This window comes from Columba livia, chromosome 2, assembly GCF_036013475.1.
Source record: "Columba livia isolate bColLiv1 breed racing homer chromosome 2, bColLiv1.pat.W.v2, whole genome shotgun sequence".
Classification (NCBI taxonomy): Eukaryota; Metazoa; Chordata; class Aves; order Columbiformes; family Columbidae; genus Columba; species Columba livia.
In genome coordinates, this window is record NC_088603.1 from 107,124,565 (window position 1) to 107,147,194 (window position 22,630).

Genomic DNA, 22,630 nt, shown 5'->3' on the forward strand with positions numbered 1-22,630 from the left:
TCTGTGACTGATGTTGTCTCGTTAATGAACTACAGGAAAAATACCCTGACTCCCAAATTTGGCTCTGAGACAGCCACCTACTCTGTTCTCCACATAGATTGGGGTGTCAAACTCATTTTCACCGGGGGCCATATCAGCCTCGTGGTTGCCTTCAAAGGACTGAATGTAATTTTAGGAGCAGTTACATTTATATAGTCCTAAAATTACATTCGGTCCTTTGAAGGCAACCGCGAGGCTGATGCAGCCCCCGGTGAAAATGAGTTTGACACCCCTGACATGGATCTGTTCTCATGAGCAAAACTTGTCCCAGCACAAACTTTATACAAAAATCTTTTAATGCAGTGGTATGTGAGTCTGACAGGCCCTTTCCTACCACTTTGCATGTTTATCATCTGTCAAGTAAGACAGATAAGCTGATGTCAGTTTCGATGCATTTTTGTACATTCTTGTCACTGGGCTTGGCCTGCTTACTTGGATTAATGCATTGGCATTTTGTTTTCAGTCGAGAAATATTTTGAGTGTCTGCTCCCTGTATTACACGGTTTAATTAGAAATATACACAGATATTTCCAGAAATAAAGAACATTTGACCACTTTCTTATCGAAGAATAAAATGGTTAGAGAATCAGAAAGATGAGGATAATACTATTAATACATTTTAAAGGCTAAGTCCACCTAAGGTTTTTAAAAAGAAAAAGAATCAGCACAAATCACACCGTGTTTGGCCTTTTTTCCCATCCTTTTCAAGGAAACTACTGTTCAAGCTTAGCTTGAGTGTCTCTCTTTATTAGTTTAATTATAATCATTGGAGATTATGCTTTAAAAAATAAGAAATATATTTATTTCAGGTCACTGAAACTTGTGTGAAGTGTGGCTTTGTACTTTCAATTCTTTTCAGTTCTTTCTCTCCTCCGTCTCTCGTTTCCCTCTCCCCTTTCTCTCTTTCATGGCATTTTAATTGAAAATATTCCATTTTTAAGATACTTGCCTCTTGTTTTGATATTTGATTTGTTGAATTCCAAAAATCTCATTCTAAAACTATACAAATACATTTATAACTGCTTGGTTTGCAAGTCCCATTTGTGCTACTATAGTTTTCAGACTTTGAGTTTACTACAGTAAAGCAATAGTGTATCTGACACATTTTGGATTTAGGCAACAGAATCCAAAATGTCTCAAGTGGAGTTAATATTTTGTTTTCATTATCCCTTTGCTTTTCTAATAGCTGAATTGTTTTCTTTCTGTTGTTTTTGTTTCTTTTTTACAGCAATGCGGCCACTTAGCATGTCTTACAGTTTTGACTTGTCAGGTAAAAGGTGCAACAACACCTGACGTGGTTATTGTGCTTATTGTGAATTTTGTTCCATCTGTTTGTTGAATTCCCATTTTAAAAAGAAACTTGAAGGGATTCTTCCGATATATGGTCAGTGAAAATAAAAATTAAGATAAATTACTTACTAATACCTACATTTCCCTTGCCACAAAAGGATGCCTAGGTATAGGAAGCAACTGCATTTCACCTGAAATAGAATGCTAGAATTCTGTTTAAATAAATAACCAAAGTAAGGCGGCCCAGAGATATTCCAAACTCTAAAAAGGACTGCAGAATACAACATCACCTTTAAGTCTGATTTACCTATTTATTCATCTGACCTTAGTGTCTTTACACTCACTTTTTGACTAGACTATCTTTTGCAGAACTTCATTTCTCACAAGGGTCCAAAAACTAGTTTTGAACTCATCTGCCTTTCTGGATGTAATGAAATACACCTATGAATACTGATCTAGAAAGGAACTGTCAGTTCTACTGAGTGTCTTTACAGTAAATGTTTTGTGAGTCATGAAATCAAAGACATTCACTCAAAAGAGGCTAAACCTTTCTTCTTTACTAATTAGCAAAATAAGTTGCTAAGGTTTGCTGGTAATACCTGATGCAGCAGGTTCGATAGATTGGTCCTTCATGAACTATTTAATTTCAAATTTCCTTTTGGCGGGCCATTAGTTAGGACATGCAATAACTGTATGAACATGCTCTACTTCAAAGACAGCAATGTCAGAGAGAGCTTGTGCCCACTAGCCAGAAAATAAATCAAGTCCTCACTTATTGTACGCTAGCTTCCCAGGATGCTCAGGCCCACAGACTCAGTCATTGAGGCTGGAAGTATCCTACATTAGCCTCAAAGGTCTGTCAGCTGAGGAGAGCTCTTATGCTAGCTCTTACCTAATTTTCCCTAAGCGCCTCCCAAGAAAAACAGTCTCCAAATAAATCCGTGCTCTCATTTTGTGAAGAAGCAACAGCAGCTGTACCCTTCCCTCTTCCAATTGCACATAGAAACATCTCATCTGCTACTTTTGCAGAGTTTTCATCCTCTGTTTCTCCGTGCAACCTGTCACCTCGTGTGCTTATTCTCTAACCTAAGTGCTAGCATATTGTGAACTAGAAAGACCACACAGGAGTTTTTTTATTACCATAATATAAAAAATACAGTGGTTTTGTAATATGGGAGTGAATGAAGTTCACAAGTGACCTGTGTGTGAACGTGGCTTCATGTTTTGGCTGAGCCAAGTAAAGAGCTTGTCCTCCTGTCAAGAGGCAAGGAGGGGGTCTCGATGCTCCCTCTCCCCAAGGTGATTCCCCCTCCCCTGTGCCAGGCCTGCTCATTTACTCACAAAATGACCTGGTTAAACCCATGTAACCCAAGAACAAATACTTTGTTGGTTTTCTGCTCTTTCAGTCATTTAAACCCTCTGACTATCTGATCAGATGATCCGAGGGCTGGCTGAGGACGGATGATGAGCATGGGAGGGAGGGAGGGACAGGCTCTCCCTGCCAGGGACAGTGACAAGCTGTTAATCCAGCTCAAGCCCTTTTGTGAAACCTTACACTGGCATATTCTGCAGCTACTACAGCTGCCTGCTGGGATTCAAATTATGGATGTACTTGGTAGCACGTTTTACTCCACTGAAAGCTGAAGGGTCCTCAGGGGGTCAGAGAGCAACACAAACAGGCAAACATCAGTTTTCAAAAAGTTTTGCTGCTTTCAGAAACACCAGAAGTCCCTTCAGTTTTAAGACAATAAAACTGAATGTGCCAGTGACCAGCAAAAGAGAAATGTTCAGATCTGTCCTGCTACATGTGTCTGTTTGCTTCTTCTTTTGCTCTTTATTTCCAAGAATCCTAAGACATCCTCATTTGTTTATAGCCAACCAACATTTTGTAAAAGCTTTCTTCATAATCCATTAATTCATTACCATAATGTTTTTGTTTGAAAGAAGTAGCTCCATAGCAATCTATACTGGACATGGATTTTCTCCTTTTGACTGACCATTGAAGAATTCTTCCTGTTTTCTTTATCCATCTTCCAAATGTGATTGTTTTTTTGTTTCTCTAAGTCATGTGGTTCTCAGCAAATAGTATCATATGGCGTGACTGAGTGATCTGATAAATTGTCTGTAGAAGGAAACTGAGGATGATTAAAACATTCAAATTAGGTAGCTGTGAAACACCAGATGAGCAGTACAAGTGAATGAGGTGGGTTGGGATGTCGATAGTAAGCAGATAAGAGATACTTTTAAATGTTGTTGCTTTGTGTGCTTTTACTTTTTTCCTTATTTTGGAGTCAGGGAAGCTATCCTGTGCTTTCATTCTGTGATTACCGTTTCCACACGCTTGCTTTTTCACTGCTTTCATTGTTTTCTGCTTTGATGGAACTGCTGTCATGGAAAAACACAAACCAGCTGAAAACCAGAAGTGTTTCCTACGAAGCACTAAAGGACAGGTGTGCAGGCTTTTATTGTGTTTGCTCTCTGCAACTGGGATATGATGCAGACCAACACTGAGAAGACTTGAGCTGGCACCGAGCCGGTGGAGCTGGTGTGTCCCACTGCCTGGCTCCAGGCATCTGCCTGCTGCTGTCACCCCCAAGGGCAGCCGAGAGGTGCCTGGGACCTCCTTTCACACTGCTGTTTGCTACCCGTGGAACACAAGGAGCACGCAGTAACTACCTATAATGAGGGTAATCTGAGAGGTACTCAGATATCAACTAGGGAGCAGGGCAATCGTTGCCGACTTCTTCTAATAGAAAAATAGCTTAAAAACAGCTTCACTTCTATGCACAGCGTTGAATGTAGCTGGAAAGACCAGTAATTCCCACTGTTAACCCTCAAGTTCCTACCTGAAAGCTGTATGCGTGACTGCTTTGGAGTTGTTACTTCAGAGACAGTTTGTACCTCTTGGGGGTGGAGGGGTGCAGGGAGAGAAGAAAAAGTGAGTGGAAACGTGTAAACCCAGACTTCATGGGGATTATTCCCATTATTCCCAGCCTTGCAAGGTGGTGTTTTGTCACTGTTGGATTTATATGGTCTGTGCCTCAGACCAGTGTGAGGAAGGAACTCCACCAGGTCCCAGTAATCGCTTAGTTCAGGTAACACGATGAAAAATGTGTAGCAAACACCAGCGAAAGCCTGGCAGTTTGCTGTACTGAATTATTAGTTCTCAGGTTTGACTTTAACAGCTAAGTCCATTGAAAGGAACAGCACACCTCGGTTACCACTATTCATTATATAATCCTTCCCAGTATATATCATCATCATATACCTATATTCATTCTGCAAATCCATTTTAGCCTTTTAAACTCAGTGTAAAAATGATAAGGTTGAGGAGTACATTCGCTGTATAGAACAAAATCAGGTTTCTGTTGTCATTATTTGCCAAGGAGAGCTGGTTAGGAGGCAGACAGCATATGGTTACATGAATACTGTGGTTTGCATGTAATCTGTGGTCTGCTTAATTCCTTGTTTCGTAAGAGACATAATCGTACATGTAAATAAAGGCGCATTTCATATTATCCTAGGGTGGGGTTTTTTTGTCTGCCTCTTCTTCAGGCTAATCAGGAAAGGCCAACACAAAGATGAAGTATCAAATTAAGCCCTTTTCTTTAATTTGCCTGTTGTAATGATAGCTTAGAAGAAACTCGAAAGAAACCAAACATATCCAATTTGCAAGTGCTATTCATTGTACTTGCTGCCTGAAAAGATGGAGAAGTGACGCTCTCCCAGTGTGTCTGACTCTTTAATAAAATCTTAACCCGAGGGTGTTACTCATACAAGACCTTTTTTTTTTTAGCATAATTTGGATCATCTCCAAAACATTTAGATGCTGTATGAAACTAGAGATTGTGAAACTACTGCCCATTAAAAAAAAAGAAAAAGCTTTTCTTTCAGGGAATTGTCCATTAATTTCTTCTCTCATATTCATTTTTATAAGTATTAGTCTAATCGTTGTTCCTGACTTGTTTATCCTGATGAATTTTATCTTGTTTATGATGATGTACGATTATTTGCCACATGGTAACGTTTCTGTTGCCTGAGCACCTCACTAAAATAGCTTAAAGTAATTGCTTTTTGGACTGTATCTGGTAACAAATCCTGGTTTTAACTTTGGAACAAGTTATATTTGTTGAAATCTATTTGCTGAAACTGTAAAATTTCATGATCTCTTCCTTAAATTATTATGATCCTTTTATTCAGGTATATCCAGTACCGTAAGTGCAGGAATGATAAACTGAACTCGAGCACTGTTGTCAAACCAGATTTTATAAATTGGATCATTTTCTAATTTTACTTTTGTAACCAATTTTTGGTTTATTATTGTTTTATTTAGTGGTTGCAAGTTGTAAAAACACTTCCTGTGTTTTTTCTTTAGAGGAAAGAATGGTAGTAAATGACAACACAAATACTGTGGATTGTATTTTCAATTCACCTAAGCTTCCGTGGTATTTCAAGAAGACTTACAAACAATCTGTTTCTGAACAATTCATACATGTGCAAACTTAAATAACACCTGTTTGAGGCTTTGTCCATAGTGATTGGCTACATAAATTACTTCCAAAATGCATCAGAAATTTCCCTTTCTGGAGCCTAAAGAAATAGTCTCTCTTTTTTGTGGCACTAGATAGGTGAAGACTGGCTTTACTTCCCAGAACAGATCCAAGAGCTGTTCTGCTGCACACAATTCAAACCCCATCTTAGTTGCACCAGGGGAGGTTCGGGTTGGGTATTAGGAAAAAAATCTTCACGGAAAGGGTTGTCAGGCACTGGAACAGGCTGCCCAGGGAAGCAGTGGAGTCACCAGCCCTGGAGGGGTTTAAAAGGCCTAGAGATGAGGTTCTTAGGGACATGGTTTAGTAGTAGAGTTACATTATGCTTGGACTTGATGATCTTGAGAGTCTCTTCCAACCAGAATGATTCTATGATTCTAAATTCTTAGAAAACAAAACCAAACCCCCAAACAAAAGCACAAACCAGAAAAGAACAGAAACTGGATATGTGTTATGAACTCCCATAGTGCTAGGGGGTGTCTAGTGGATGTTCCCTCCTCTTGCCTTTCCCCAGAGCTATTGTGTGTTTTATCTTTTGGAAAGAGGGCGATACTGTTGGCCTTCCCATAATTTTTATTGTGGTGAGTCCAACAATACTGGCAGGGCGTCCTTCAGCCTCCCTGCCACCGGGCAGGGGAGTCACCACCCGGGAAGCTCTTGTGAGGACGGACACCACCTTTGGCTGGCATGGTGGTGGTGCCGGGGCTGCACCATCGAACGGTCTGTTCAGGAACTGCCCTGTGCAATGGAAAGACAAACCACGGGTTTTTCTCTTGCTCATTTGGGAAAGCTGCCTCGATCGACTGCACACCAGCTAAATACGAGGTCTCAAGAAAAGTGGTATTGGCAGCAGGGCAGTGAGGCAGTTCAGGTTTTGTTTTCCTCCTGTTGCTTTCTGGGGTTGCATTGAGTGGCTGTTAGAGCAGGAATGCATTTGATGTGGAGGACGCCCATACTGTACTCACAGAAATCCAGGAGGAAAATAACCGTGACCTATAAGCCATAGTGGTAGTCAGGACACCCATTAGCAAAGCCTTTGAAGATAGGAACTAAGGGTTAGAGAGTCGAAGTCTTTGATTGCAAGTCTTTGTAGGGAGGACCTGAAGGCAGTAATGACACTGTAGTACACAGATTCACAGGCTTGGAATGTCACCATGACTTTAATAGTCCAAATAATTGCCTTTTCTTATACTCCTAGTTGAAGGTATGATTTATAGAGGAACTGTAATACAACCCCTGTCCTTTCTAGCTCAGTTTCCAGCATTTAACAATAACCTCATTAATTAAAAAGGTATACTCATTTCACTTATTCCTCTTCTCATTCCTTTTCAGTAGCTACTCTGGGTGAGAATCTTGTAAAACAGATGTACTGCTGCAACTGGAGCTTTGTCTAGACCGTGTAGTTTTAACTTACCTAGCTCAAGAATGGCTTTTATCAATGCAAATTGTGTTGTAGCAGCAGTGACTGTGTCTGTTTATACCAGGGCAACTGTGGAAGTAACTCCAAATGATGTGTAAGTACTTATGTTGTTGGCATTGGGAGTATCTGGGTGATATCATTTCTGTCGTAGTCCTCCCAGTAACCTGAGGTACGAGTCATTTGACCTTCTCTGCCTCTTTTTGCCATGTATGAGAATAATAACTTGTCATTACCCTAGCTTTAAAATACCTGGAGGTACTTTGTTATTACAAGACTGGGGAATGAGTCCTATAATTACATGGGTAGCAAAACACATTTGTAGAAAGACCAGATGCTTAGGCACACATGCAAATGGGAGATTAAAAGCTTCTCTTCCTTCTCCCTCCGACATAATTTTCTCCAGATTGGAATACTGCACTTTGAACTTTTACAGGGATAGAACTGATTTATCAGACCAAACTCTAAGCTCTCCTAAAATATCAAAGCTTAGGTCATTATCTTAATGTCTAAGCTAAGCTAGGTTAAGCACAGCAGACCCAATGCTTACATTACCCGAAATGCGTCTTCATTGCACACTGGCAGAAATCCCGAGTAGTTTATCCAGTGGAGGTACATCCTTGTAAAACTCATGTAGATGAAAACAGAGCTAGAGCCTCATGTTTCCGCTGTTAGATGAAGACTTTACATCACAGGCATATTTTTAATACAAATGACCATGCAAACCTAGGAATTGTGCATCTTTTTGGTGAATGCTAGTTATTCAGCTCATTTTCATTCCTTTTCTGTATACTGCAGAATAAAGTGTAATTCTGTCCTCACGGGAAAAACAAGGTTTACTCCATGCTAAACCTCCTAATTTCTGTGTTGTGTTGTCTTCAGATTCACTGGAAACCTACTTGCCCAGATACAGTTGTCTATTCTTCTGATACTTGTTGTATAGTTAACTATAGAGTATAAGTTGAAGGAAGAATATTTTCGGGCTTAACACAGGGGTTGTTTTTTTTTTAAGTCGATTGGTATTAGTCTGAGGTTGATTTTTAGTATTGTGCACTGCTGCTTTTTTCCACTGCCTTCATTCTTTCATATCGCTTCTATAACACAAGCCATTGCCTATAGTTCTCTGAGAAATGCATTGCTAAAGTAAAATAATTGCACACATATAACTATCACGATTTTTTTTTTTTTCTTTTGTGTGTATTGCTTTGACAGTAAGATTTGAGAAGGCAAAATAAAAATTGTTCTGTTTCTTTTGGTAGATGTAGCTACTCCAGAGGCTGGAAGAAAATTATTGGATGCCTCTGTAGTGAACGGTGGCCCGGCACCACAGGGAAAGCAGAACGGGGCCACGCAAGTGACAGTACAACGCAAGAGACTCCTTAAGGCTCCCACGTTGGCTGAACTTGACAGCTCAGATTCAGAGGTAAAAAATCAGGACACAACTTGCTTCGCGATTCGTCAGAACTGAGTCTTATTCCTTAATTTGCTGAGCTGATCAGGTGAGAAGTGACTTTGCAGACTATGATCTGAATTTTCCGTGAGTGCTTTGTCAACCCGCAGAACTTCAAAAATATTAGATCAGACCTCAAAAATGAGAATATTCTTTAAGAAGGTTAAATGTTAATTTTGGCCTCGAACCCAGTATTTTCTTGTTTTTTCTGAATGTCCACAGTGTATATGCAGCAATTATACTTTTGGGAATGCAGGCAAATGTGTTGCACCCTTCTGGCACCTGTGCAGGAGCTGTCACTAAAGCTGTCACAGCCTCACTGTACCAGCTGTAAATAAAGAGCATCAGCTGTGCCAGGGGGGTTGCACTTTGGTGCAGATGTCATTTGGTTTGCTATAGAGGCTTGGGAAGTACCACCCAACAAATGTTTCACTTAGATGGAGAAATGACTTTGAATCCATCCTGTCTCAAATGGAGAGTTAAAGATTTATTTTTTTTTTAAAGGCATAAAAAGGAGAAAAGCTAACAAAAGCTGTCTAGTTTAAAAGCTGCATTACATGTGATCCTCAAGAAGCGCTAACATTACATCCTCAAGAATGAGCTTTGTCTTCTGCACCAGTAGCAGTATTAATTGAATTTGGACCTTTCTGAAAGGGAAGCTGCCTGGAAAGCCCATGCAGGCAGGTTTTATTCACAGAGGCTCATTTTAGCCTGGGGAAAGCAGCCTTCCCTGACTCTCTTTCTCTCTAGTAAAAGGGGAAGGAGGAGTTTCCTGACAGGGCACTTACAGAGGCGCCTAAGCTGAAAGATACAAGGCTGGGTGGAAATATATGTGAGGAGAAATATATTTTTGCATACTTTCTTGATCTGTGAAAGGTTGACTCTTTGTATTAGGAGTTATCCTATGGGTGACTTGTGTGGGTGCATAATTTGGTGCATCTGTTCTGAAGGCAGAAGAGATTTGCATTCTGAAATCTCTCAGCAGTCTTTAAAATTACAATAGAGGCTATATCAGGTTTTATTAATATCAATGAAGCTGGGCAGGATGCAGGAATATTAAGACCTGTCAATGAGAGTTGGATCTTGAACTTGCAACTTCCCAGCTTGTAGCTCGGTATATCCTGAAGCTAATGCAGCATATTTCATACGGAAAAATGAGCAGAAGTCACTAAAAGAAAATTCTGTAAAGGGAGACATGAAGTGATTCTTATAGGAAGAAAAAATAAGATGTCTGACTGTGACTATTGATTGGAGAATACTGTGTAGGCAAGCAAAGTCATATAGAATAAGCCCTAGAACATACAGCAAAAGAGGAATTGAAAATAAATCAGCCACATCGAGCTGTCACAGAGAACAGATGCTGTACTGGTCTGAGTCAACAGAAGTAGCTGGTGAAACAAATAAGACGATTAAGATGCTCAGTAGAATACTGGTTGGGGCTCAGGAGCAGTGCTAGAGTAGTGTACATAAACACACTGAAGGGAGTTTGGGTGAAATTTTCGAAGCTGACAAGGAGAGTAGGCCAGAGAACATTTGAAGAAAGTGAAGATAACTTTTGTCCAAAATGTCCTATTTCTTTCCTGACTTACTTTGTCTCTAACATACAGAAGAGCCTATGTGTTGTCCTGATTGCCTATGAATGACTTGGCCACCTCTTTGCCTACAATTTGAATGGGGCTTAACCTATTGAGAGTTACTCACTGGGAGTTAAATTATGACTGTGTTATGCCCTAAATTACAGGCTGCAAGAATCTGTACTGCTGAGCTGTGGACCTCCAAATGAGCTATGATGCAGATGCTTTTTTTTCCTTTGCATCCTCTCTGTTCTTCTTTCAGCTGTGTTGTGATGCAGACTATACCCGAACACTCAGTGTTTCCAGCCAGAGGTGAAAGGAAGGGTCTGATACAGCCCTGTGCCCATTTGCTGGCAAAGATGAATATTATAAAATCCTTTCCTGCTTTCTGTCCATAATTTTTTCTGCATCACCAATAGAATCACAGTTTCAGAAGGGGAGCCAGAAGTGCCATTTTGCTTTATGTGGCTAAAAGAAGTGATTTTTGATATAGGTATAAAAATGTTATCTTCCTAACGAAGCTAGAGCTGTCTGGACAAAAATCATGTCGGTAGCATATTCAGATGTTTTAAGGTGATGCCTTTAAAGCTGCAGCTTTCTCAGTACATGTAAAATTCTAGTTTTTTAGCTCTCTGTGGAGAAGTGCACGGTCCCATATGTTGGGTTGATCCAACCTCAAATGTAAAATGTCAGATAGTCTACCATAATAGTCAACAGTTACTGTATTGATATGAAGAAATGTGTTTGATGGTTCATCAGCACTTCCTACACAAGTTTTCATTCTCAAAAAAAGCCTTCAATGTCTGAGAAATTGTAGGGCAGTAATAGCATTCTCAGTGCCTGCAGTAGTGCACAGAAAAAATAATTTGAAATGACAACCAGGAATACCTGTTGTCTATTAGGGTGATATGTCAAATTTACCATACTTCTGGCTTCCATTCTGCCTGGGTTTGTTGTTTATACTTACTATGATTTATACTTAGCCATTGGCTCTGACAGTTCATTCCCTCTCATTCTTTAGAATAAGAAGTGTGGCTCCTGGAATCCTTCTTGTAGGTGTTTACCATAGAGGAGCACCTTACTCCTCTATTTTTGTCCATTTCTTTCACTCTGTTTTTTTCAAGACTGCTAGGCCACTGGAATAGCCAGCGTTGAGCCATTACTAATGAAATATCTGGAAATCTTTCACAAAAATGGGAGCAACATGGAGGCATCTGTGTGCTGCCTGCTTTCGCGACATGTGACAGACATCATGTCCATCTCGAGTTCAGAAGTGGAATGAAGGATGGTCAACAGCTATCTTTCCACTGAAAGCTGGCAGTTAGCAAAATTAGACAGACATGTGAAACATTTCTGTAATACCTGTTTTACAGCTTTATGTTAAAATATGTATAGGCTTTTGGTATTTTCAGTTGTGCACCTTGTTTTGTCTCCCTTCTCCCCGTGCCAGTGTTTGAGACACAGGAAAAACGGAAGAAAACAGAGAACAAAAAACCACAGGAAAGCGTGTAAACAAATTCAGTGCACGGGCTGTTGCCTGAATCGTGATTCAGTCTTTTGTAAAACTCTACAGCCTAAGATGCCGACAGCTGAAGCACTTCTAATTTTTGGTCAGGACTAGGTAGGGCCCCACGGAACAAGAGACTTCTCTAGAGAAAGGATTGCTTGGATTGTGCTCCAGACAGGTGTTCCTCCTCTACTCTTCAAAAAGCTCTCTCCGAAGCCCTGGCTACTCTTCATTCTTCAAAACAAGCTGGATGGGACCATGGTTATGCTTTTTTGAATCGACACCTACTTAGTTCTTAGTCTTAGCTTCTTAGCTTCTCTGCCAATGGGAAAGTAAGCTTCCACTCAGAAGAATTTGACTTCTACAAAGTGAAAAGTTTAGTAATTCCCTTTGCACAGAGGTTTTTCTCCTTCACAAGATTTAAATATTTAACTCTACACTTGTGAACACTGTTGCACCCCTTCTAGAGAGCAGTGCATCCAGTTGTCTTACAAGGTCTTCAGTGGTCTTTGAAGGCAATGGTGCAGCATGAAGCCGTGGTCTGCAAAGCTGTCTGAACTGGCTCTTAGCTAAACTGTCCTGATTTCTGGAAGGAAAACAGCTGATGTAGCTAAATGTGCTGCTCAAACTTCCCTGAGAGCTTCCCGTCACAACGGTTTTGTGGGCTCACGTTTGATTTGGTTTGGGATCTGAGCTGGTTTGGGTCCCTTTGCAACACACAGTGTTGTGGCGCATGTTTGGGAACAGTGTGCACCAGTGTCCTCGCATACAACATATACCCTTGAGCATGATGTACAGATCACCTGGTGGGAGTTTGTAAGGGCCTCTGTCCTATGATGCATGGTGCTCACTGAGGTGATCCTGCCAGCTTTTCTTTTCCGACTCGCTTTTACCAAAGAGGACCATCTTTCAGCCGGTGAAGGTTTTCCTGCTTGTTCTTCCCATGACTAAGGAAATCTGTGAGGGAGAAGCTCAGTCACTGGCAGGAATTTAGAGCAGGTCACTTGTTTGATCTGTAAATCTTGACAGCTTAAATGATCTAAGTCTCCTTGGTTAAAAGTGTTCACATTAGAGGTAAAGAGCATTCACACTCAGTCCCTCAACTTTACTCCTTTGGGAGGCTCCTGTGATGATCTGTATCTTGCTGATATCTGGTGGCTGAAGACAGAAGTTTCAGGTGAAACCAAAAGGGTTTAATAATTTGGGTGGTGTAATGCTTTAGATAGCTGAAAGGTGCTAGTCAAAGCCTGTTTCACTTTCATTTAGTTTGCAGGAATTGCTGTTGGCTGTTGTGATGAAACACATAATAAATGAGATTTCTTTTCAATGCAAAGAAAGGATAAATGCACCCAGATTAGGGATTAGAGAACAATGCAGCAGAGATCAGATTAATTTCTCCTTGCCTGAGTCACTTGTATGAGTGGCTCTCATTCCTTTGGAGATCAAAGAAATCCAAGTGCTGGTTGCTTGCTAGTGCGAGATAGAAAGTTGAGTTAATGTATCTCCTGTAGCTGCAAATCGTTAGAAGTCCTTGAATACAATGAGGAAAATCAACAGGTTACAGTGGATTCATGCACCTCTCTTTTGGTCATGTTCTTTCATGGGATAGTTAAATACACTGAATTCCAATCATGTACCATTTATTCCAGTTTGAAAAAAAAAAGAAAAGAGCATTGAAAATTCCATGTACTCACTCTTGCAGTGTACTCCATGTTTTTCTCAGGACTTCTAGGGCGGGAGTGTCAAACTCATTTTCACGGGGGGGCACATCCGCCTTGTAGTTGTCTTCAAAGGGCCAAATGTAATTTTAGGGCTGTATAAATATACCTACTCCTATGTTTATACAGTCCTTAAAATTACATTTGGCCTTTTGAAGGCAACGCGATGCTGATGTGGCCCCTGGTGAAAATGAGTTTGACAGCCCTGTTCTAGGGCTTTGAGTGATGGAACAGTGCAAAATACCTTGGATAGCTTGTGATTTCTGTGTGCTAAGAAGCAGCAAGAGAAGAAAAAAAATTCTGTTTCTTTTCCTCTGGCCTCACAGGAGGAATCAGTGCACAAATCAGCAAGTAGCAGCAGCATCTCCCCATCGCAAGCAGAAGACCCCTCTCAAGAAGGCACCAGCAGCAGAAAGAGTGAGTTTCCATGAGAGAGCCCAGTGGCTGCTTTTACACACTTCTGTTGTCTTCTGTTCTATGAACTTTGTCTGAAACTTTTATGGAAAGTTGAAGCTGAGTGTTGTTAACAGAATAAATCTCTAAATCTGAACCCTAGAACCTGCTGAATAGGTCAAATATAACGAACAATTGAAAGGCATTAGCCTCCACTATATGTGAGTTTCATCCTTGATGTGGAACTGTAGAAGAAGTCACAAGTCAGTGTGGGGTAGTTTAGCTACGTCCATCTTGTAAAATAATTTGTTGCTGCAGAAATACATTCTAATGTAAGACAAATTTAAATGTTTTCTGCATCTGTGTCACTATGGCAATGAATGTACTTGTTTGAAAAGCACATAGCAATCACCAGTAATTCTCATTAGTAGTTACTGGGAAGAGGGGAGGATCTGATGTGTTTGTTTGTTTGTTTCAGGCATAGTTATGTGTGTTTACTGTGCAACAATATTTTTCATTTGTTTCAAAGTGTTTCCCTGTCACTGGAGAGGTTTTGTAATGAAACAGGTAATCTGTGCATGTACTTTCTGTGCACTGTGGTGAAATAAGTAGAACAAGCCAATACCCTGACACACTGAATTTATATACAGTGTTAACTGGACAGTAGCATGCCTGTATTTGCCAGGTTTATGAGTTTTCCTATTCTCTCGATCTGTAAAATGTGATACCTCTCTTGAAGATGCTCTGAGCATGAACATGTAACTTCAGCCACCAGTAGTGGGAATTCTAGCAAATCAGTGGCTGGTGTAAGTACTGGGCAATGTTATCCAACAGTCTGTCTTACAAGAACTAATTTTTTTATACTGATTGAATCTTTAGTGCCTCTGAAATTCTTGCCCATATCATCTACACCACAGCCTGAGAGACGGCAGCCACCTCAGAGACGACACTCCATTGAAAAGGAGACACCAACCAATGTGAGACAGTTCCTACCACCTTCAAAACAGAGCTCCAGATCACTTGTAAGTGGAGTAGGTGGTAGAAGAGAGAAAAAGAGGCATGCTAAGAGTATAATGAAAGTTAAAACGTGGCTTCAGTGTGATTAGAACCTAAAGAAAACTCCTCAATGCAGAAACAGCCCTTGGCTACTAAAGACATTTTGAAGTCAAGATTTGAACTTTGCTTCTCTAGCGTATTTATCCAAAATCCCAGGTACAGGTGCCTCAGAAAACATTTGCACTGCGATTAGGACTCTGGGTAAAGCCATGTGCCTTGATTTTATTTCAGAATGCTACCAAACCAGACGAACTTCACCTTACTGATTTTCCATTTGAATAGAGACAATTCCAAAGCAGAGGATCTATTTTGGGATTTGGGGGAATTTTTTAGTTGCTGAAAGTATTTTAGTTAACGGTTGAATGAATGGAATGGTTTCTTTTCTTCCCACCTTAAGAACATACGTGGTAATGTTTATACATGTGAAAGCTCTTTCAGTAATCCAAATCAAGGTTTGTCTGTGTCACTTTGTTGAAGCTACTGAGGCAAAAACCTGTATTACTGCTTGGAAAGAAAGTACAGTACATTTGATCAATTAGCTTTAATTGAGAGCTGTTTTCCAACAGAGTATAAAGAGCAAAGGGTATGAAATCCTGGTTCATTTATGCTGTGATTAGTGCTTTGTAATTTCATGCAGGTTATGTTCCTCATCACTTTTCCTACCAGCAGGGTTTTGAAGTATGCCCCATGAGGTGCTGGTGAATAGAGAAATCGATAAACACATCCTAGTTTTGAAAGGAAGGGAATATACACTTGCCCTGTTTTTTAGTGCAGTGGTATTAACAGGCTTTGAAGATTGTTCTTGTTGGCCCAAGAGATGGTGGCCGGGACCCAACCCTATTAAGTGATGAACCTGAACGGTAACAAAAATCTCCAAATATTCCCACAACATGCTTCCTCCTCTTCTTTTCTGACAGTCTGCCACATTTTGTTTGTTATATCCTTCAATTTAGAATTCAGTTTCTCTTTCCAGGTGAAGGCCAGGTAGTAGCATGTTGATAAGCGCACAGCACAAGTAGAAGTGAACTTGGAGCAGAACATATTGCACTAGAATCAAGCTGCAGGGTTCCTTCAGTGTGTGTTTGAAAACACTGAAACACTGATGGAATGGCCTGTCATCGCCTGCCACGCTCACTGCACGTGGAAGCACGAGTTTTATTTTCCGATGGGCCCAGAGTCATTCATGAACATGTTGTTTAAGGGAAGAGGGGAGAAAGCTTTATCTGTTACACTGATGCTTTTGCTCCATCACGCTTTTAGTGTATCTAAATATGTTACACCATAATGCTGATCTCGTATCATGTATTTGAGGGCATCATGCAACTTAAAAATCTTATATATGAAGCCATTATTTTAAATAGGTCAGCCAAGTTCTTAACAGGACCTTTTTGACCACTTGAGTATTTTCCTTCTGCCAGTCTGTTCACTGACATACGTCTAGAAAAATAGATACAAAATAAAGCTATTGCAGAAAAACTAATGCGATTATTCCGTTTCCCCTTAAAAATTCTAAAGGCAAAGGGAGAAGAAGACATTAGATAAGTCAGGCGAATAGGGGAACACATGAGAAGGGTTTTACTAGTTTCTTTTGTGCTTGAGGGTTTTTTTGTGTTTTGTATTGTTGCTTTTTTTGTGTTGTTTTGGGTTTTTTGTTTTTTAATCTTCAGAACACTGTCACCTAGCTTGGTTTTGGCTACGAAGTGAGAAACAAGGAAAATCAGCAGTGAAATTATGTTCTGTTAATAAGAACCGATTTTATTTGATACCTAGAGAGCTAATTCTTTAGCTTGGCAATAGTGCCCTCTAGGGTGTGACAGCCAAGTCGCACAATACTTTGTTTTTTAGTTCTGGTCCATGGTTTTTGAGATGCTGGCACTGGCCCAGTTCCACGCTTTGGCTTATTGCAAGACCTTCCTTCCCCGCAGAGGTGCCAGCCTCTTTCTGTGGGTGCTGCGTATGGAACATTGACATTCCTGGAGCGAGCGCTTCTTAATAAATGTAGAATATTATTTACTTTTCATTTGACTTCACACTTCTTCATCCCTTCCTCCAGGACTGATGGAGTTTCATTTCTTATCAGCTGCTCCCATCACCGCAGTTTCTTTCCAAGGTGAAAGAGAGCTCATCAATAGCCAGTGAAAACAGGCAGGAGTTTGCTACAGTCTCCTGTCAGGATTAGCAAGGAACTGGTCTGTCTTGCATACTAACGATGGTTTTGTGAGCTGGCATCTCAGCAGACAGAGGGAGTTAGACCTCAGGAGGTGGAGAGGGGAAACAGATTTGGAAAGAGGCCAAACACAGTGCTATTGGTGTGTCGCCCTACCAGCACTGCATGGACAGGCAGGGCAGCTCTGCGATTTTTCGGGTGGTCGTCCTGGTGGTGTGCTCACTGCAGTGAGCTGACTCGGTGCTTAATCGGAGAGATGAAGCCAGTGTCCTGAGATGTACATATGAATGCCTTTGTAGTCTGTTTGCTTTTAAAATTATTATTATTATCATTATTAATTTTTCATGAGCCAAAGGACCAAAGCTAATGGTTTTGTTCATGCGCAGCATTCGCTTCTCTGCTTCCTATCTATTGTTCAGGTTCCTAGGATAACCAGTTTATTTCCAAGGATGACTTTCAGACCACTTTTTTCAACTATGCAAACAGCTTCTCTGCTCAGCTCTCATCCCGTTGAAGCAGTCATGTGCGGGGTGGCAGGGGCTATGTACTATCTCTGTGAGAGAGCTTTTGCCAGCAGGTGGAAACCCGCAAAGGTTTGCCTCTTTTTGCTGGCTTTGGAAATCACCTTCACTAGCATGTTCCCTCCTTAGGGGAGCACTTCCTAAGCTGTGGCAAGAATTAAAGCTTAGGCTGGGACACTGCACCTGATTGACATTGATTTCAATGTGTGAAGGATATTTGTGTGTCTTCAATCACCTCACGGGGAAAAGAAATCAGTTCTGAAAGGACAGCAAACTAAAAATGCAACATCACAAGATTATCAATGGGACAGACCTTAAATGTTAGGGCACGTGAAGATCCTGCAGCAAAAATCTGGCAAAACTATTGGAATCCTTGGACTATGTTGAAAGTAATGAGGTTTTATGTTTCTACCAAGATACATTATGTAGAATGGAAGGGCATTTGCAATCTGTTTTACTTGAAAACCTACGTACGATTCCAGTCCTCAACATACTTACTTATCAGAACTTGCAGAATAACAAATAGCCTTGTACCAGGGAAAGCAAATCCACTAAAGACAAAAGCTAATTCATTTACCCCTATGTAGAACTGAACATGAGCAATTTAATTTTTTCCTTCTTTTTCTTGTCCCAACCAGTAAGTGAAAGCATGAGACCTGTTGCAGTAGAGTTTATATTTGAGATATCTAGCTGACTTCTTAAAAACTTTTTAGCCTGCAAAAGCAATGAGATTTTAGATTGCTTGACTAATTGTGAATTGCAGAATTTAGAGGCAAACCCAGCACTTGTTCATATTGTGATTTACTAGTGCAGCTCATTTGAATGCCTAGTGACGTCCTTTAATGAGAAGTTTTACAAGGAATACATTAGTGTAAAAGTGTGTTAGTCGTAAGAACCTATTAGGTGTATGTATGCTGAGAATGACCTATGAAGCACTTTATTTCACATTATGGATATGTAATTCTTACTGCCTGCTTTTCCTGAGTTTAAAAAAAAATACACATATATGCCTTAAGCTATTACAGTCTATATAAGATGATTGCACAGTCAAAGTTTTAAGCCAGTTCTCATGAGGATTATGGAAACTTCAAGTTCAAAATAGTATTTTTAAGTAAGATTTTTTTCCCTTTAAAAATAAGAATACTGACTTGTCTTTCATATTAAATTGAGTATTGAGTACAATTCCAGAAAATCAACACCATCCAAACCACATTTTCTCTTTAGTACATTCTGTTGTGTGCAGGTGTTGCAGAGAGCTGAAGTTCTCTCACTTGGAGCTGCCTAATTTGGGTGCAGATTGTTGTTGAAAGTTTGAGCAATAACTCCAAAGCATCATTGTTTAATGAAGTTTAGTCAGTGCTTAGCGTAATTTTAATTCATTTCAATGCCTTAGAGGTAGTGCTGAAACAAAAGATTTTCTTGTGTCTTTATTTCTATTCCAAAAAGGGGAAAAAAAAAACCAAGCCGTTTTCTGAAATCAGCATCATATTTATCTCTCATTTAATGTTGCATTAACATTTTGTTGTCCTTGTGTAACCGCTGGAATTAAAACATTAGCATTTAAACATGTGAACATTTTCTATGTTTCCCCTGTTGCCTGCCAGCTCTTTCTATTTGCTTTAGCGATAATCGTTTCCGATAGGTACAACAAGAGACCCACACTATTCCCCTAGCACCTGCTCTGCACCTTTAGCAGATCCGCAGCCTTTCTCCCCAGGAGCGGTAATTCCCCAACGTCACCACTCTGTAAATTAAAGGAATTGGGCGTTCGTGAGGGGGAAGGAAGAGCTCCAAGTAAGAAATGTATTTCTAAAGGACTTAAAGCTCTGACTGATTGACGACGAGCATTCAGGCGGCCTCATTCACCTCGGACAGTTTCTCTTGGTCTCCCACGGTGCAGGATCGCGGGGGTTTTGCCGGCATTGTGCGTGTCCCGCTTTCCCACCCCCGGCCAGCGGCCGTGCCTTCTCCATGGCGAGGCAGTTGCTATGGGGAGAGCCCAGAAACGAAGCCCTGAGAGCTGCTGCTGAGCTGTGAAGTTTGATCATAAGAAACACAAAGTTATTTTGGTTTGGCTGTGCAGTTTTTACACCTCAGAGCGAATCGCAGTTGTTTTTCACGTAGTTTGTTTTTCCTAGAAAAATAGTTATTCTATACCCCCGAAGGTTTAGCTGGCAAATCTAACAAAGTTAACTCAATTCTAGTCTTTTGTGGGGTACCTTAAGCAGGGTGAAGTTTCTTTGTGTTCCCTTTCTAGATAGGTAAGACAACAGTTTTTAAAAATGTGGTGGTTCCTAAATGCTAATGTTTGCCAGGTCTGCAACGTAGAAAGATTTTCTTTGTAATCTAACGGAAAGACAGAACCGACCTCTGAGTACATGGAAATGAGCATTTCACTACTAATCCAATTCATCACTTCAATTTGTAAACGGGATCTCCGACCTGTCAGGCACATCTTTGTGTTTGCAGGAGAAATTTCCCTCAGTTATTCAGAGAGAATTACGGGTCATTGTCATTACCGCACAGCAGCCCCTCTGGGCTGACTGAAAAGGTTCGCTGAGCATAAAGCCATGGGAGTTCCCACAGAGGTTTCTGCCTTTCTGTTGGAAATGTCTAATCAACTACAGGGCTGGATTACAAATTGGGTTGGTGCTTTTTATTCTCTGGTACCAAATTCAGGAGTTCTCAATATTCTCCTAAATGCTGCAATACAGAACAGACACAAAATGTTATAAGTGGGGAGTTGTGTTGTTAGTTTGAGTCTCTGTCATTAATAATGCAACACTGGGTAACCAGTTCTCCTGCTTTATATTTGAAGATTATTCTATAAAGATTAAATAGCTGTTGTTACTTTCCTGGGGGAGAAAGGAGAACTTTTTTGCCTGAACTGCTGTAAACTTTTTGTAGTCTTGGTGGGATTCTGATCGTGTGAGCACCAAGATGTGGTACCACGGAATAAAAATTTCTGCTAGAATGGGCTACTAACAACTTTCCTTGGCCACTCTGGGCACCACAAAGTCTCAAAGAAATTGGATTGTCTTCAAACAATATACTTAGTAGTGTTACCATCTGCCAAATTACCTTTTCCCTTTAAAATTACAATCCTGAACATTGATTGGTTTGAAAGAAATCTTTGTAATAAAAGATGGAGAGAAAGGTCGAGTGGTTTGAGGAGGAAAAATGAAGAAAACTGTCATTGTTGTGAAGGCTGAAGTTCAGACCATTTAGGTCACACTTAGGCAGTCTGCAACAGTTTGAAACTCATGTGATGCCCACGAATGAGCCAGTGCTATTCCAGTTTGAAGGGAGAAACCCTCTGTTTCTGGAGTTACTAACCAGGTGGCTGGTTGTCTAGGTTGAAGTCTGGAAGAAGCTGCTTGGCTTTGAAATAATACAGGTTTTTTGGCTTCCAGGAGGAGTTCTGTTACCCGGTGGAATGTCTGGCTCTGACGGTGGAGGAGGTCATGCACATCCGTCAGGTGCTGGTGAAGGCAGAGCTGGAAAAGTACCAGCAGTATAAAGATGTCTACACTGCTCTCAAGAAAGGAAAGGTACAGCACCAGCCTCCTGTTTACACATTCATTTTTTACCCTGAATTGGAGAAAAAGAATATCCGTGAAACTCCCCCTAAATGTATAACACATAGTTCAGCTTCCTTGAACTTCGTGCAGAAGCATCTGGGCAGGAACAATCCCAGGTTCCAGTATAGGTTGGGGAATGACCTGTTGGAGAGCAGTGTAGGGGAAAGGGACCTGGAAGTCCTGGTGGACAGCAGGATGACCATGAGCCAGCACTGTGCCCTTGTGGCCAGGAAGGCCAATGGCATCCTGGGGTGTATTACAAGGGGGGTTGTTAGTAGGTCCAGAGAGGTTCTCCTTCCCCTCTACTCTGCCCTGGTGAGACCACACCTGGAATATTGTGTCCAGTTCTGGGCCCCTCATTTCAAGAAGGACAGGGAACTGCTGGAGAGATCCAGCGTAGGGCAACAAAGATGATTAAGGGAGTGGAGCCTCTCCCTTATGAGGAAAGGCTGAGGGAGCTGGGGCTCTTTAGCTTGGAGGAGACTAAGGGGTGACCTCATTCATGTTTATAAATATGTAAAGGGTGAGTGCCATGAGGATGGAGCCAGGCTCCTCTTGGTGAGAACCAATGATAAGACAAGGGGTAATGGGTTCAAATTGGAACACAGGAGGTTCCATTTAAATATGAGGAGAAACTTGTTCTCAGTGAGGGTGACAGAACACTGGAACAGGCTGCCCAGGGAGATTGTGGAGTCTCTTTTTCTGGAGACATTCAAAACCCACCTGGACACATTCCTGTGTAACCTCATCTAGGTGTTCCTGCTCCAGCAGGGGGAATTGGACTAGATGATCTTTTGAGGTCCCTTCCAATCCCCAACATTCTGTGATTCTGTGAAAACTTTTCGTGGAAATATTTTATTTGCTTAGATTGTCTATAAAAATGCAGTAGTGTTTGCAGTTATAGAACGTACCTTTTAAATTTCATTGACTAAAGTGATTTCTGCCCCTGGGCCTTTTGCAGTATTGCTTCGCATTTCTACTCCAGAAATGGAATTACAGCTGGCAATAGGAACTTACAACAGGTTTTTCATCTGAATCCTCGCTGCCGCGCAAAGAGGGAATAAAAGCCATCACAGAAGTCAGACAACATGTGACCCCAGAAGGAACTTTAATATTAGAGAACCAATTAACTAACACTTTTTTTTCCATAAACTGCAGACTAGGGATTGGTATTTACCAGTAGAAGCTGTGTCCTTTTCTCTCACTTTTGACTTGTGCTTCTTGAACACCTCCAGCAAGGGTATTTTGACTTCACAGTGTATTTTACCTACAGGCCTACCCATGTTTAGTATGCAGATTTAATGTAAAGAGTTAATACATTTAAGGCAGAGGGACAATAATCTTAAAATGTCATTCATTAGGTTCAG

General features: G+C 40.8%; 1 protein-coding gene across 4 annotated transcripts in view; it reads left to right on the plus strand.

The window, feature by feature from the left end:
• The window catches only part of SPIRE1 (spire type actin nucleation factor 1), a 132,776-nt gene that overhangs the window by 103,588 nt on the left and 6,558 nt on the right, over positions 1–22,630 (plus strand). The window contains exons 9-14 of one of the 4 annotated variants that reach the window (XM_065053084.1): positions 1,268–1,309; positions 8,556–8,719; positions 13,872–13,962; positions 14,818–14,960; positions 17,581–17,754; positions 21,096–21,233. In XM_065053084.1, coding sequence (XP_064909156.1) covers positions 1,268–1,309; positions 8,556–8,719; positions 13,872–13,962; positions 14,818–14,960; positions 17,581–17,754; positions 21,096–21,233 — 752 coding nt within the window. The remainder of the gene's footprint in view (positions 1–1,267; positions 1,310–8,555; positions 8,720–13,871; positions 13,963–14,817; positions 14,961–17,580; positions 17,755–21,095; positions 21,234–22,630) is intronic. The other 3 variants (XM_065053086.1, XM_065053085.1, XM_065053087.1) reach the window with 3 other exon arrangements.